At 48.7% G+C, this 16,632-nt stretch overlaps 2 protein-coding genes across 2 annotated transcripts in view; one reads left to right on the forward strand and one right to left on the reverse strand.

Annotated features, from left to right (window-relative positions):
* Positions 1 to 473: 473 nt before the first annotated feature.
* Positions 474 to 2,425, forward strand: LOC106806274. Its single transcript, XM_014808152.1, has 4 exons — positions 474 to 828; positions 1,105 to 1,265; positions 1,631 to 1,959; positions 2,215 to 2,425. The coding sequence occupies exons 1-4, from the start codon at positions 474 to 476 to the stop codon at positions 2,423 to 2,425; spliced, it is 1,056 nt and encodes a 351-aa protein (XP_014663638.1).
* Positions 2,426 to 6,626: 4,201 nt separating this feature from the next.
* LOC106806275 (centrosome-associated protein 350-like) overlaps positions 6,627 to 16,632 on the reverse strand; it is a 29,565-nt gene continuing 19,559 nt past the window's right edge. The window contains exons 18-26 of the mRNA XM_014808153.1: positions 14,647 to 14,900; positions 14,074 to 14,234; positions 13,633 to 13,779; positions 12,838 to 12,994; positions 11,169 to 12,319; positions 10,004 to 10,889; positions 8,966 to 9,096; positions 7,939 to 8,079; positions 6,627 to 7,475 (exon numbers count right to left, since the gene is read on the reverse strand). Coding sequence (XP_014663639.1) covers positions 6,627 to 7,475; positions 7,939 to 8,079; positions 8,966 to 9,096; positions 10,004 to 10,889; positions 11,169 to 12,319; positions 12,838 to 12,994; positions 13,633 to 13,779; positions 14,074 to 14,234; positions 14,647 to 14,900 — 3,877 coding nt within the window. The remainder of the gene's footprint in view (positions 7,476 to 7,938; positions 8,080 to 8,965; positions 9,097 to 10,003; positions 10,890 to 11,168; positions 12,320 to 12,837; positions 12,995 to 13,632; positions 13,780 to 14,073; positions 14,235 to 14,646; positions 14,901 to 16,632) is intronic.

A 16,632-nucleotide genomic window follows, 5' to 3' on the forward strand; every position in this document is an offset into this window, starting at 1 on the left:
TATATATATAATTATATATATACATATGTAAGATGTGGTCCAAAACACAAAACCGACAACATCTATTCTGGGTCCGACATCTTTATTTAGGCGCAAAAGAAGAACTTATTACCACAGCAAACAGGAATCACATTGTAGTGTGCTGACTCGAGCGAATGACAGCATTACAACCAGTTGCTATATCAATTTCACATGTACTATACTCAATACATGTCAGTTTGTCTGTTTGGAATACCGGTGCCTGTCATGAATAGCTAACTTAAGAATATATCCCATTTACATCCACATATAGTTCCACAACACAACCCGCACGAGCAGACGACATGTATTGAGTATAGTCCATGTGAAATTGATATAGCAACTGGTTGTAATGCTGTCATTCGCTCGAGTCCGCACACTACAATGTGATTCCTGTTTGCTGTGTTAATAGGTTCTTCTTTTGCTCCTAAATAAAGATGTCGGACCCAGAATAGATGTTGTCGGCTTTGTGTTTTGGACCACATCTTACATGGTGTCAGAAGTGGGATAGACATCGGTGCTACCCTCGACTACTAGCTAGCTACCTAGGACTTGGAGCTGTGTTATCTCAGAAACAGGAGCAAGGAAAGGTCATCCTAAGTTATGCCAGAAGATCGCTACGGCCAAATGAGAAGAACATGGAGAACTATAGCAGCATGAAGCTGGAGCTGCTAGCCCTCAAGTGGGCAGTAACTGAGAAGTTCAGAGACTTGTTGTTGGGGACAGAGTGCTCGGTTTACACTGACTGTGATCCGCAAAGCTATGTGCAAACAACGGCAAAGCTGGGAGCTACAGAGATGATGTGGGTGGGTGAGTTGGCATAGTTCAACCTCACCATTCGCCACAGGTCGGGCAAACAGAACAAAAATGCTGATTCTCTGAGTAGGAAAACATGGCACGGAGAAGAAGCAGCACGTCTGGAAGAAGCCAGTGTTCAGACAACAATTCCCTTCCGTGACTCTACACAGTTGCCGGGAGATTTGAGATCCACAATCCAGGTGCCTATCCGTGTATGGGAAGAGGAGCTGCACACAACAATCAGAAGACAAATTCCTCTCCTTGTAACCTCCATGCCCATGCTGTCAGCTGAAAATTTGTCCAAACTTCAACGAGAGGATCGCTGCATTAGCCAGTTCAGGACCTACTGGGATAGGAACGTTAAACCGTCCAAGCGGCAGGCAAATAGAGAACACCCTGGTACAAGGAAGTTATTCGCCCACTGGAAGCAGATTTTAGAAGAAGATGATGTACTTTACCGTCAAATTGTTCAGGATGGAACTGTGGTTAAGCAGATGTTATTGCCTGAAACTTAAAGACAAGGTTCTGAAAGCAGTACACGATGATCATGGACATCAATGTAATGAGAGAACGTACTCTCTTTTGCACAGTCGATGTATGTGGCCATACATGGCAAAAGACGTAAAGGAGTATTGCGTGAAGTGTCCCAGATGTTTTGGGAAAACATGAAGAACATGTGAGACCGACAATTGGATCGATCATTGCAAAGAGACCGTTAGAAATACTAGCTATAGATTTCACTCTTCTCGAGCCGGCCACCAACAACATTGAGAATGTGCTAGTGATGACTGACGTGTATACAAAATTCACACAGGCCATACCACTAAAAGATCAGACTGCCAAAAAAGTTGCGCGAACTATGGTAAAGGAATGGTTTGTTCACTATGGAGTACCTCTAAAAATACACAGCGACCAAGGACGCAATTTCGAAAGTAGTCTAATCCATGAGTTGTGCAATATCTACGGAATCTTGAAGACCAAAACCACGCCGTATCACCCACAAGGGAATGGCAACTGTGAACACTTCAACAGGGCCCTTCACAATTTGTTGCGTACTCTCCCTCCGGAGAAAAAGAAAAAGTGGCCGGACATGCTTCCAGAACTTGTGTGTGCTTACAACTCTACCCCTCACGCAACCACAAGGTATTCCCTACATTACATGTTCTTCTGACGAGAACCAAAGTTACTGATAGATATGTTGTTAGGCGACACTGATAAAGTGCCACAGGAGGAGTGAACAGCGGAGCATGGCAGAAAACTGCAGGATGTCTACAGATTGGTTTCGGAGAGGACAGAGAGGAAGGCTCTCAAACAAAGGGATCGGTCAAATCGGAATGCCACCGACAAAGATCTTGCAGTGGTTGGACGTGTATTTATCAGGAATCACCCTTTGGGCAGAAACAAGATAGGAGACGTTTGGGGGTCCAAACCGTATAGAGTGGCAGAAGGAAATGACTTTAACGAGTATGTTATTGAACCACTCGACGGGGACGGGCCAAGCAGGACAGTACACAGGAAGGAATTGCTCGACGCAAAGACACTTGTGGTTGACATCCACGGAGGACTTAAACAAAGATGCAGGGTGCCAAGGAGGCGGCGGGTGAGGTAGTGTGATGGAGAGGAGAGTGATGGCGATCTGGAGGAGTACTTGTATCCACTAGAGGAGGATATCCTGGATGTTCAGGGGGAGGCGGTACAGCCTAGCTGTGAGATAGTAGGCGGTGCGGGCACTGCAGGGCCCGAGGAGAGTGCCTCGGGGGTGCAGGGGTTGTGCACCAAAGATGCAAGTCACGATTCTTCCGATCGGGTCAAAGAAGTTGACAGTACTACTTCATTCGAAGCAGGGGAGCCCGGTTTGGACCAGACCAGACGGGATCAAATAGAAGAAGAAATGGACAGTGTTACTTCATCCGATGATGGGGAGCTGGATAACACACCACTACGTAGAACACGTAGGGTGACAGCTGGGATGCACTCAAACCCTCACAAATTACCCAGACCGGTCGTACAACAGGATATGTCATGTGTCTCGCCAACTCTGGTCAGTGCATCCGTAATAGAAAATATCAGCAAAACTCAATTATTGTTGGTAGAACTGCTGTGTAAGACTGTGAAGGAATGATTGGACTGAAACGGGTTGGTTTAAAAATACACACAAGGTGCCTGCTTTATAATCAAAATGTTGCGTTGATCGACTGAGACGTGGACAGTCGGTATGTTCTTTGAGACGGATGTCAGTTGCGTTCGATTACTCTAAATGGTGCACAATGTTTTAGTGCGGTCACCAGTTTCAGTTTTTGTGTCTGACAAGCCAATAATAGCGTGTTTTATAGCAAAGAGTTGTCAGAGACGCCAACTCCAAGCAGGGGAGTATAAAGTAGTATCACAGACGTCCACTTCAATCCACGTATTATTGTTTACTTAACATTAAGGAAATAGCCGATCGGTACCGGAAGTACCAGAGTGGATACCAGTTGTGTATTATGTTTGCTAGAACAGTATTATTTTCTAGTTTGGAAGTCAGAATATTATTATATTAGTATTATTTGTATTCACTGTTTTTGTGAGCTTGTATATACGTTATTGACGTTTTTAATGCCTGCATATATGTTTTGGGTAAAATACTGGACGAACTTGCGGCCCCGGTTTTTGCTTCGCCGCGCCCTAACGCGAATACGCCGCCCCCTTTTTGTCCTCTTAGAGAGATATCTGAGACAGGGGTCTGAAAACGCACTCCGCGAAAACTGGGCGCAATCCAACCGACATTTCGGGATGGACGGCTTGAGGCCATCTCCCTCCTAACCCTAAACTTTTTTTGGGGTGGCGCGCCTCATGGCTAAGACGTAGTGGCTCCTACAAGAAATGCTGTCAAATAAAGCAATGACAGGCGCCTCGCATCATTGGCCCGCTACGCGAATGACAGGGACGCTTCTGCCAGAGATATAGCGTTACGTCATATCACAGAGGTTTTAAACGAAGACGTGTACGGCGCCTCCGTATCACGTGGCTGGCGCGGTCTAGATGCTATTATCTCCAAAACGCGCTGGCTCCGTACGTGCGAAAAGGTTTTTATCAAGCCTCATTGACCCGGCGCGACTGCCGTGCGAACGGCAGTCGTCGCAGGCACGTGCTGGACGTGGCCGTGAGCACGTTTTTTACATGTAGGCTAATCCTACAATACGCCGCGACAAACTGACACACAAATTATAATATTGCACAATGTTTTTGAATATAGAGCCGGGGAAGCGCGACTTCCCAGGCCTCCCTGCCTACCCCCGCGCATCCACGGGTGGCGGCCGGGCACGGTACGAAAATGCTATATCCAAAAAACCTAGGCATCGGGAAGTTTTTTTGCGCGCGCGGTGACTTTCGTAAGTAAATAACGTATTTTGTATTTTATTTACCATTACATTTTATTGACAACGCTTGCATAAGTGCAATGCTTGTGGTGCCAGAGCTGTAAAAAAAAAAAAAAGCAGAAGCCATATGTGCCATGTAGATGATAGTGTATTGTATTAACCCCGATGGCGGCGGAGCGAGCGAGAGAGAGAGAAGGAGAGAGAGAGAGAGAACAGACGCGTGGGGAGAGAGAGAAAAAAGAAAGTCAAGTGGAGAAAGCGCCAGATAAGGTAGCGAACTAACGGCAGGTGACGGTACGGACGGGGCGAGATAGGTACAACGGCGTGTCAATCTATAATCGGAAAAGAGCACCTCCAAAGCCGATGTCGGCCTGTAGGCCGATGACGTTCTCCCCGAAACACATGCGGTCAGATGGAAGTTGAGGAGCCACGATAGTCTACGAAGACAATGTCAGCACCCAATTCGAGACTAGCCGCTGCTATTAACAAACAACAATACTCGCGATACATATGCAAGCACGTCGAAATTTCCAACTGAGTCAGTCTGAGGACAGAAAAGCGATTAGCTTCGAAATCAATTAGGCCACCACCTCGTGTCCTATTATTCATGCCGAAGTGCAGCGGAGAGTTGGTGTCAAGATAGAAAATATGGCTCGCCTCGCGCTGGGCTCAACATATCCTTCGGCGTCGACCAGAACTGTGTGAAGCGGAGTGAAGCTTAATATAGGCTGTACCTATGGTCTGCCCTGCGGGTGGCTGATGCGCAGTGTGAATTCACAGATCGCATTCTGCGGAAAGTAGCGCGCGAGCCTATATACATCTGTGAAAATTAGGCGACGTCCCGCATGGTTATGGGAATCATGAAACCAAAACCAACACTTAGCGGCAGTCTACTTTGGTCGCGAACAGAAGCCGAGCAGCAAAAATTCGTTGGTAACGCGATACACCAGATGCCTCAATGTGGGCGTCACCGGCCAGCAGGTCACCTTTTTCGCGAACGACCATCTTGAGGTAAACTGTGAAGAATCATTAGCCCATGTCCTCTGTAGTATGACTCGAGCACATTTGATTATCAAATATCTCGGCGATAAGCCATATAGACAAGAGCGCGCGGTGCCAATCTATGGTTTGGGAGGTGCTTACTGCCGGCCGTATCATGCGATTGACCTGGAAATAGTGCACTTCTGCCTGACAAAACGCAGCGCCAAAACTCTCTGGTGACCATCCAAAGGCTAGTGTGGCAAAGAAAAAGGGCAAAGTTCCGAGAGAGCGTTTGTAAGGCTGGAAGTATCGCCCACGCCAGAGATAAAAGTCGGGGGCGTTTTTGATGTTGTCGGCTTTGTGTTTTGGACTACATCTTACACATAGATATGGTATGTATGCATAGATCATTCCCAATAACATCTCGATCAAAATATAGTAGTCACGTTCGTTATCACAGGTAGCAGCCAAACAATATCATTATCCACAGCTACACCCACACTGTTCTAATACATCCAGAGTCCCTAGCTATCCACGGCAACCCATACTGTTCTAAATTCCATCAGAGTCCCTAGCCATCCACAGCTACACCCACACTGTTCTAATACATCCACAGTCCCTAGCTATCCACAGCTACCCATGCTGTTCTAATCCACCCACAGTCCCTAGCTATCCACAGCTCTCCATGCTGTTCTAATCCATCCACAGTCCCTAGCTATCCACAGCTATCCATGCTGTTCTATTCCACCCACAGTCCCTAGCTATCCACGGCTACCCATACTGTTCTAATCCACCCACAGTCCCTAGCTATCCACAGCTACCCATGCTGTTCTAATACATCTACAGTCAATATGAATTTACAGCAATGGACGGTATTTAGTTATGATCTACAGCTACCCATCCAGAAACAGTTTAGATTGAACACTTCAAATACAACAACAAAAACTATGAAAATAGAACTAGCGTCTCAATAAACTGTACACTATATACAATGCACATTGCACTTTAAACTTTTTTCTATCCCGGCTGTCACCCGTTCATAATACAAACTACTGAACCATCAAAACACAACTTAATTTTTCCCACTGGTGTCTCGGCAGCTACGAGTAGGCCGTTTATTTACCCCCGCTGTGCTTTGTAAGGAGTATAGGAGGCACAGAGATCACTGTCAAATGTCGACCTACTTAGGATGCACTGACATGCTGCCACTACGCCAGCGCCTCCTGGTGGCATGTGGTCAGATGGCTTCACCAATTCGCAAGATGTGTGTTCACAGGACGCTGAGTTTCTGGCGCTTCCTGGTGGCTTCGCTGAGTTCGCGGACGGTATAATCTAAGGAGGTGAGCACTCGCATAGGGGCGAGCTGCTGGCGCCTCCTGGTGGTGTCGCCTCCTCACATAACCAGTGGCACCTGCCCGTGGCGTCGCATCATGTGGCGCTAAGCAGCCGGCGCCTCCTGGCAGCATCGACTCACGTGGCGCTGAGCTGGTGGCGCCTCCTCGTGGCATCGACAAGCGTGCGGACGGCGTCGTCGACGAGGGACGCCATGACAGCGTCGCAGAGCTGCGTCTTCACCGTCAGCTCGTCGTCGTCATAGTTCAGCCACTCGGCCTCCTCCCCGCGCAGCTCGCGCACGAGGATCGCGTCGACAAAGTCGCGCTTCCGCGAGCCCCACTTGCCCGCCGGCTCGCCACGAGGGGGCGCCGCCGCTGCCGTCGTCGTCGCGGGCGCGCGCAGCAGCTTTGCGAGCTCGCCCCTGGTCGCAGCGTCGCCGTCGCCGTTCCCGCGCGCCGCTGCCGCCGACGCGCGCGGCTTCATCCACGGCTCGCCAGGGGGCGCCACAGCGCACGCGTCGGCGGCGACCTCGCGTACGAGCGCGAAGAGGAAGCTCTTGTAGGCGCGGCGGCTGCGGCTGACGAGGTCAAAGCCCGCCTCGTCGTCTGTCACGTAGCCGGCTGGCATCGGCGCCGCGGCAACGGTCGGCGAGGCGTCGCGTGTCGCCGCCAGAGCCGCCTCGACCAGCGGCGCCACCTCGGTCCACTTGCGCGGCACGGCGTAGTACGGCTCGTGGCTGCGACGCAGCTCCAGCCGCGCGGTCTGGTAGTCGGGCGGCGGTGCCGTCGCCTGCGGCATGCCCGGCGGCGTGTAGGGCGGCGGCGGCTTCTGCGGGATCGCCTGACGCCGGAACGTTCCGTCGATGAGCGCAAAGTCATCGTCCAGCCAATCGCTGTCCAGCAGCACCTCTCCCCCGGCGCCGCTGCCGCCGCCGAACGCGTCCTGGTTGGTCTGCAGAGACGACAGCTTTTCGGATAGCTCCTCCTGGTGCAGGAAAAGGACGAGGAACGGCGTCTTAAGTTTTGTATTTGATTTAACCGAAGCGTTTAATATTCTAATGTAGACGATCAATGATAGATTGAGAGATATCGAATAATTGATTAAATGTCAATTCTGATGATTATGTGCAAAGCCATGCAAGTCAAATGTCAAAGAGCAATAATCAATACTCTTGTCATTCGTTTTCATATATGAACGCAACCTATGAACCGAGTTCCGAATCAATTTAAGATTGAGATTTTAGAACTGAATATGTTCAAACACCAGGGTTACTAGGGGCTAAGGGTATATACACCCACACATATATATATATATAATATAATCGATAGAGATAAACAGAGCTAGTACTTATACCTTAGTTCACGTACACTAACAGCACAAGTAGGATGTACTACTAGTACCTTAGTTCACGTACACTAACAGCACAACTGAGGGCTACCACTAGTACCTTAGTGAAGCTCCTGTACTCCCCAAACACGGGTGAGACGGGGCGTGGCACGGGGGAGGAGGGACTGCCGGGGCTTCCCTCGGAAAGGCCGCTCGTGAGTCTGTGCACCTCCTCATCATGTCCCTCGGCGGCCTGCGCCTCCTGCAATTAGTTAACGAATCGTTAGTGATTGGGAATGCAAACCGCAGCAATATAGCGCAAGCAGGGCTGTTAATCACAGGAGAGCTACATGGGCAAGCTTTGTGTTATATGTTGCGTTATATATTTTATAACGTGTTATATGTTATATATTGTGTTATATGTTATAAATTGTGTTATATGCACTAGCTATATTTTATACACCACTCACAAGTACGACTTTGGGCTGGTTTGTCCCGTGGCTTGTGTGTTTGTGTACACTTACTTATTGTAATAGATATGCTACTTACTAATACCACTTTGTGATTTTAGACAGGAAGCAAGGTTAATTCGACGATCATCTTGCAACTTCTCGTAGCCATAATTAAACGTGTGCTAGACAACGTGCCACGAACATTTTCATTCATGCTTCCCACAACAGTGGCAGCTATTGGCCATCAATATCATGATATGATATTATGTGAACCATGTAGTCATTAAATTATTAGTAATAAAATAACATTCACACCCTAACCATCCTAATTATGCCCCCATGATAACAACAGACCTATTACCAAATGCCACTGGCATTTAAAAAATGTGGGTTTAATTATAAGTAGGTCTCAGAGGAGAGATAGTGATCCGCTTAGTGTGTTGTGGATATAGAAATCAGTTTACCCTAACCCTAATTCTAAAATAAAACAAAATTAGCCAAAAATAATATAAATAAATAAGAGACAAAATTAGCCAATCAGAGCCGTCCCCTAGCGGATCACTATCTCTCCCTTGTGCAAATTTTTTTAATTATTATGTGTTGTTGCCATTGTGCACGTCAGAGTCCGACAGTAGCGCACATGCTTGTGAGTTTTTGCTGGCAGCAGTGGAGGGGGTGAGAGAGGATGCTACTCACCTCAGCCTGGACGGGAGACAGAGAGTGGCTGCGAGACACGGATCCGCTCCTGCTGTTGTCACTGCTGTCTGTAACCACGGAAACCTCGGCATGTTGCATCTGTGCCGCGGGAAAGCTCAGACTCACAACGCCTGAAACGACGCAGACAATCGTTAGCCAACACTCGTTAGCTCGAAGCTTCATAGTCGTTAGATGATGGGGGGCACACTGTTGTTCTTTACTCGGCCAGTGAGGGATTACTGGCAAGTTATCCCGTCTGACAGCTCTTCTAATATATATCTTCAAAAGCTTTTGTTTCTTGTATTATACTGTATCGTCATAATAGAAAAGGTCCAACATCTCTAACGAATCTTATGTCTGTTTAGTGAAGTGTTACAGTGTCATGGTTTTAGTCTTTTATCTCATGTAAAGGAAAACCACTAAATATGCCACGAGTATCATTTGAGTATTAAAGGATCATCGTACTTCTTAAATTGACTACGTCACGAAATTTCTATGGTTTATTTTGTAAAATCTTTGTTGCCATTTTTTTACATTAAAAGTAAGTACTAACGGGAAAAACTAAATGTATCGTCAAATTCTACGTAACCTGATAAGATTGTTTCTCAACTAGTTAAAAATCAAAAAACCTGGACGATTTGATATTATTATCCTGACATTAATTGCTTGCTATGGGCTATGTATGAGTCACGAGTGTATGTTTACATCGGACAATATAGTAAAATAGGAAGTATAATGCAGCAATTTAACCATAAAAAGTTAACAGAATTACTTACATTTTGTGAAAAAGTGGGAATATTTTTTTTTAGTTTTACTATTTACGGTGACGTAATCACTTTAATATAAATCAGAAATATATAAAAACTGTACACTGAAACACAGCAGTTTATGTTTTATGCCTGGTCCCTAAAATTAGTACACAGCATAAACAATGTGGAATTCGTGTATATATTCTATATAATATATATAATGTATATACAGAATACAATATATATTCTGTACACATATACATTATATAATATATACCATATATATTACCTGTACCAGAGAGTCCTTCCTCTAGCCTTGCTACAGCATCTACAGGACTGTCTGTGAGCTCCACCTGTCTCTCCTGCTTACCCTCCACACCTCGCCTGGGTGTCGCATCGTCATCGCCGCCACCAGATGGTGCTTCCGCAGGCACGTGACCCGGCGACGCGTACTCGACCGAGAGTTCGTCGAGTGCAGGACTGCCGCCGAACACATCCGCGTAGATGGCGCCACCGGGCGTGCTGGTGTCGGCGCCCTCTGCCGGCAGGTGGCTGGGATGTAAGAAGGCGGCGAGTCCGTCAGCTCCGGCGGTTCGCTGCTGCACTGCGATCTCACAGATGGCGCTGACCGACTCGGCGATGAGGCCCTCGATGAGCCGCTCTGCAATGCGGTCCGCAGTCGCCTCGACGCTAGAGGGCGCCACCGCGACGGCAGCCTCTGGTCGCACTACCGTCGACATCCTCACCGCCGGCGCCACCTTTAGCCGGTCGTCGGCGGCGATGGTGACCACGTGCACGACGTCGGGCGCCACGGCGACGGCGACGTCTCGCTGCTCGGCGATCGCCACGGCGACGGTCGCCGGAGGCAACGCGGCGGCACGCGCGACGTCTGGCGCCACCACGTCGGCCGAGACCGGTGGCGCCACCATCGCCCGCTCGACGTGTGCCGACACGACCGCGCGCGGAGTTACGGGTGATCGCGGCGTCGCAGGGGTCGTGGGGGTCGACTTCGTGAGCTGTTTGCCTCGCGCGACCGCGGCGACGGAGTCTCGGATTAGCGAGTCGATGAGATGGTTCGTGAGACGATCGACGAGCGTCTCGATCATAGTGGCGCCCTCTGTCTGCACTGCATGTGTTGTGAGGGCGAGGCCTTCCTCTTCTCTCCCGGTGACCACCTTACCGGGTAGACCCTCCCCGGTTCTACGCTTCACCTCCTCCCCTCTCCCTTCCTCCTCCTCCCGTACGCTTATCTCTAACGTGACCTTCATCGCCGCAGCTCTATCCTCCTCGCTTCCTCTATCCACCTCCCTCCCTTCCTCCTCTTCTCTCCGTCTCTCACCCTTTCTCCCTCTCTCTACAACTCTGCCTATCTCCACCTCTCTCCCTTTGTCTGCACCTCTCCCTGTCTCCTCCTCTCTGCCTGACTCCTCCTCCCTTCCTCTCTCCACATCTACCACTGAGAGCTCCTCCAGCCATGCCGTGGCTTCCTCTTCGCCGGGCTCCTCCCCGAACAGTGCGACGGAGGCAGCCGCGGCGCCGATGATGCGATCGAGCGACGTCTCGGACGCCGTCTCGATCGTCATCGACTGCTCGAGGACGATCGAGACGGAGCGCGGCGACGGAGACTTCGGCAGACTCGAGTCTTGCGTCTCGATCGAGTCGTCGGCCGCCTCGACCGAGTCCCTCGGCATCTCGGCAGAGGCGGGCGGGGTAGGCTCGAGCTGCGTCAGGTCGAGATGTAGCGCTGACGTCGCTGGCATACCAAGCTTCTCCCCTGCAACCTCCTCCCTCACCATCTTTATCCCCGGCACCTCCTCTCTCGTCACCTTGTTCCCCGGCACCTCCTCCCTCACCACTTCTTCTTCTGCTGCTGCCTCTTCGACTGAAAAGCTTGACTCTGCGGGCACCTCCTCCTCGATGGAGGAAGTCGTCGTCGTAGTGTGTTTGCTCTCCTCCTCGGGCGGGCTCGTGCTCTCAAAGCTCTCCTCCTCGTACCCGCCCTTCCCCGTCCTCTTCCCCGCCACACCCTCCTCCTCCGCGCGTACCTCCTCCTGCGTCGGCAGCGGCGGCGGGGCGGGCGCGGACTCGCGCGGGGTCACGGCAGGGGTGAGGCTCTTCACGGAGCGCTGCGTCTCCGTCGTCACCGTCGAGCTGTCGGACAAGTCCTCGCTGTAGGGGGCGCCGGCGTAGCTCGCGTCGCCGTCACGCGGCGACGCCTCAGGGGACGTTGCGTCGCTCTGTCGATCGGCGGCGGCGCCGCGCGACGATCGCTCGCTCCACTCCGGCTCGTCGGACGGCGACTGCCGCTCCGAGTCCTCGGTGGCGCCCTCTGTGATGAGCTCCTCATCGACCTCGATGCTGACGTCGAGGCTGACCTCTGACACGACAGCGAGGTCAGCGAGGCGCGGCGACACGGTCGGCGTGTCCTTTGGTGACCTCTCGGTGGACGACGCCGTGAGCGAGGAGCCCGAGTCGGTCGCCGTTGAGGGGGACGTTGGCGCCACCTGGTCGGCGACGCTCGGCTCTGATTGGCTGGGTGACAGCTGCTCCTGAATGGCTTCACCGGAAGCTGGAGTTGTGGTTTCCGCAGCTGACTGCGAGACGACTGCACAAGACAAACGGACACCGGAATCAATACCGGAATCAAATCCGGTATTTTTATTATATTATTAAGCAAGGACACTGGGGGTAGAAATATTCAAACGCACAGCAAACTGAAAATAAGCAATCAGACACTAGGATTTAAATATATAATATTGACAGTGGAATCAAAACACGGAAACTGACACCAGAATGAAAATATGGACTTGAATTAAAGCAGATTAAAAATATGCAAATGGATACCAGCTTAAAGATATGCACACATGTTGCAATTAAGAAATGCAAACAGAAACCAAGACCAAAACATTGAAGTACACTGGAATTAAATCACGACAGACACCGGAATCACAATGTGAACACAGGAACGGAATTAAAACATGAAGGCAGGCATGAAACCAAAATATGAAAACAGATGTCATTGCAGCAATGCAAGACTGCACTATTAATGTTATTGTGATTTTCACACCCCCTTTCCTATCTCCTCCCAGTCACATGGGATGAGCCTTCCCCATTGTCTCCTACCTTCTGTAGGTGGCGCCACTGATTCCTGTGTCAGTGGCAGCTGCAACGACGTGCGGCTAACTTCGTCAATGCTGCTCTCCGACCCGCTCTGACTCAAGTGTCGGGATGCGGACGAGTCACGCGATGCCGCGGCAACCGGCAGTCCCGCAGCCGACTCCTGGCCAGGAAGAATGTGCACAAAATTGTTAAAAATGAAGTGACTGTCACAACAGGTGAATCGATCTCTGTCTCACATCGTAAACGTGTGCCACGAAAGCGAATAGCTGGGTGGTGTGGAAAGCACCTGTGTGTTGTCGGCTACGTGAAAATTAAAATGACTCTATTATCTTTACATCGTAGATCAACGACATATCACTGTCTGCACATAGTAGCTTAGACCTTCTGTTTCCATGTACTTCTACACTTATGTGAGTTTTGCCAACAGTGTTTATAATGATATAATATTGCATGGCCTACACGCGTTTCTACTAATTTCTTAAAGGTTATATGTATTGTAAAAGTAATGGTGGTAGGCCTTATCTGGTGTATTGCAACCACTTGTAACGACACAGTTATACACATAGTGTGTATATAACAGAAGAAGGCCCTCTTATTTGTAACTAACTACGTCCATAAGCTTTAGGCAGTAAATATATAATGACGCTGGTCCTTATACATTATGTCGTGCATGTGACCACTCAAACCAGTTATGCGGTCTCACACGTAGTGCGTGCACAGGAATTCATGCGGTCGCCAGCGAAAGCCGGACACGCTCCTGCTATCACGACAGACTCGTGAGTCATCAGACCGTCTCACCTGAGGCACCTTCTTCTGGCGTCTCAGCTCGGCGACCTTGGGCGTCTTGATCTTGGGCTTCACCGACCCATCGTGACTTGATGCTGACAGCTCAGCTAGCTCCCTGTTCAGCTCCATGCGTGTCTGACAGATGTACGAGTCGTACGCCTGGCGGTCAACAAGCAAACGGTCAAACGCGCAGACGGTAAAGCGCCCACGGGCCATTCCAGCTTCAGCATAAAGGCTGGCCAGATTTGTTCCCACGACATGAGTAAAAACAAGCAAAGAGCCTTATTGCTCTAACTAACAACATAGATTTGGTGAATCCTTCATGTTCAATCCAACAATAGCGCAATGACCTAACGTTCTCAACATACATTGTATATGTATGTGTGTGTATATATATATATATATATTAACATTGTTTGGTTATTAGTTGATGTAAAGGGACGACTAGCTAACCTCTATCTGCTTGCGTAGGGAGTCCTCGCGAGCCTTCAGGTGCTCCCTGTGTCTCTTCTTCTGCTCCTTCTTCAGCCGGTCGGCCTCGATCTTGCGCGTCCTCAGCTGCTCAGCGAGCGCGTGGATGCGGCCCTCCACATCACTCTGATCCGACATCGACTCTAAATCAAGCACGACGTGCACATCAACGTTACAGCATCTGACTCACGTGTATACTACTACTACTATTATTATTATTATTGTAGTCGTCGTCGTCGTCGTCGTCGTCGTCGTCGTCGTCGTCGTCGTCGTCGTCATCATCATCAACATCATCATCATCATCATCATCGTCGTAGTTATTATTCAGTAGTAGTAGGTAAATATACATACATCACTATGTTATCGGTGTATCTCTAACCACCATCACCACTAAGAGCTCTATACCATTGCTGGCACTGTTACTATTGCTAATAATTATGCACCAACACATTCGGTAGCAGCACCACCACCACCACCAACAACCATTATGCCATTACTGTTGCTTTTCTGATCGCTTTCCTCACAGACCACCACCACCATTATGTCATCCCTCACCTGACAGTGGCAGGGAGAACGAATCGTCGGACCCGCTATCGCTGTCGCGATGTCGCGCCATCGCGTACTTGATTGCCTTCTTCGAAAACATCGAAGCGCCCGGCGCCGAGCGGCCGCGCTTAGACAGCGACGACAGCGGCGACGTCGGCTTAGACTGGCGCGGCGTCGTCGGCGTCGAGACAAACGAGTCGCTGTAGTCGGACACCGCCGGCTCCGCCCTTGTTGGTAGATGGGAGCTGAGGCTTGGTGAGTCGCTGACACCACGAGAAGGAGAGAGAGAGAGAGAGAGAGAGATGGAGACAGTGCAGAGACTTTCACATGGGAGCATTACACCCTCGATTGTATTTCGTTCTTGTCCTTATTATTATTATTATTATTTTTATTACTGTTATTATTATTTTGTGTGTCTGCTTTTTATCACACACGCATGTACGTACGTACATACATGTACGTACGTACATACACGCATACACGCGTGTGCACCCACGCACACACACGCATGCTCCCAACACAGCAAAACCACAGACACCACCGCAATAAATGCCTATGACTAGTATTCACAATACATTGCATATAAGTCACCTGTGGTAAAGGCCACCGCACACTAGAGCAATATAGCTCAGCAATCGGACTCGCTACTCTGCACTAGAGCGACCTCTCTCAATTCCAATATATAATCATGTCCCATGAACCACTGCTACCCGACTTATCAACTTATGGCAAGAACAATGGTAACAATAATGATGTTGATTGTTATGGCTGTGAATGTGTCGTGAGCAATTAGCCTCGATACCCCCGCACACTACAGCAATATTGCTAAGCTGCCGTAAAAATATCAAACATGTTTGATGTGTAGCAATTAGACTCTCGAGTTGGTTTGGCGCAGTAAAATGCCCCCGCACACTAGAGCAATATGCTCGTGAATCCAATTGCTGAGCTATATTGCTTTAGTGTGCAGTGGCCTTAAAGTGATTACGTCACGAATTTCTAGTAGTATATTTGTGTGTTATTTGTACAAAATAAAATGTATGAAAATACAATTAGTGTTTCTGTTTACTTTTCATGCTATATACCTTCTTTATATGCCCTAATTGCCGTGAAAAACAGAGAGACGCCAGTATCTGAACAGTACTGGGGAATAGTGTTAGACAACAGAAATTACCAAATCGTCTAGATTTTTGCAAATTTAACCAACGTAAAAACATTTTTATCAGGTGAGAGTTTGAAGATATATTTAGTAACGTTAGTTCTTACTTTTAATGTAAAAAAATAGCAATTTTTTTTACAAATTTTACATGGAAATTCGTGACGTAGTCAATTTAAGCGACAGAAATACTTCTGTATGCAATGGTATTGTGAATACTAGTTTAGTGTAATACTAGTTTAGTGTTTCGTCTGCACTGTGTAACAGCTGCGGACGACTCACCTCCCCTTGCTCGCGTTGCCACTCCTCGCCGATCGAGGCGTCCGTAGTCGTCTGCACATCGGAGAGTTGTCGTGTGATCGCTCGCGGCGTCACCGACTCGTCACCGGCTGTCACGATCTGACTGTCACTACCAACGCAAACAGAAGACAGTTAGACATCCGTAATGTCATCTAAGCAGAATACATGTACGTAGACAAAATGACAGTTACACATCAATATCAAACACTTATTGCAACACACTTAATTCTTTTTTGAACATAATATATATATATATATATATATATAATAACATATAATATCATAACAATAAATAATGGTTTACTGGGTATTTATTAGCGTAACTGGCCAATCGCATGTGTATTTAATCTGTTGAAGTATGTGCTCACCCTTTACGTGTACAAAAACGTAAACACATACGCTACCTACGTGTGCAATCAATATAAAAAAATTAACAAATATGATAAAAACACGAAAACATCACACCCACACGCAACCTACCTGGATGCTAAGAGTGTCGACTACAAGTAAATAATATGTCCACAGACGTCCCTGCTGTGCAT

This window comes from Priapulus caudatus, unplaced genomic scaffold (genome assembly GCF_000485595.1).
Source record: "Priapulus caudatus unplaced genomic scaffold, Priapulus_caudatus-5.0.1 Scaffold151, whole genome shotgun sequence".
Classification (NCBI taxonomy): Eukaryota; Metazoa; Priapulida; class Priapulimorpha; order Priapulimorphida; family Priapulidae; genus Priapulus; species Priapulus caudatus.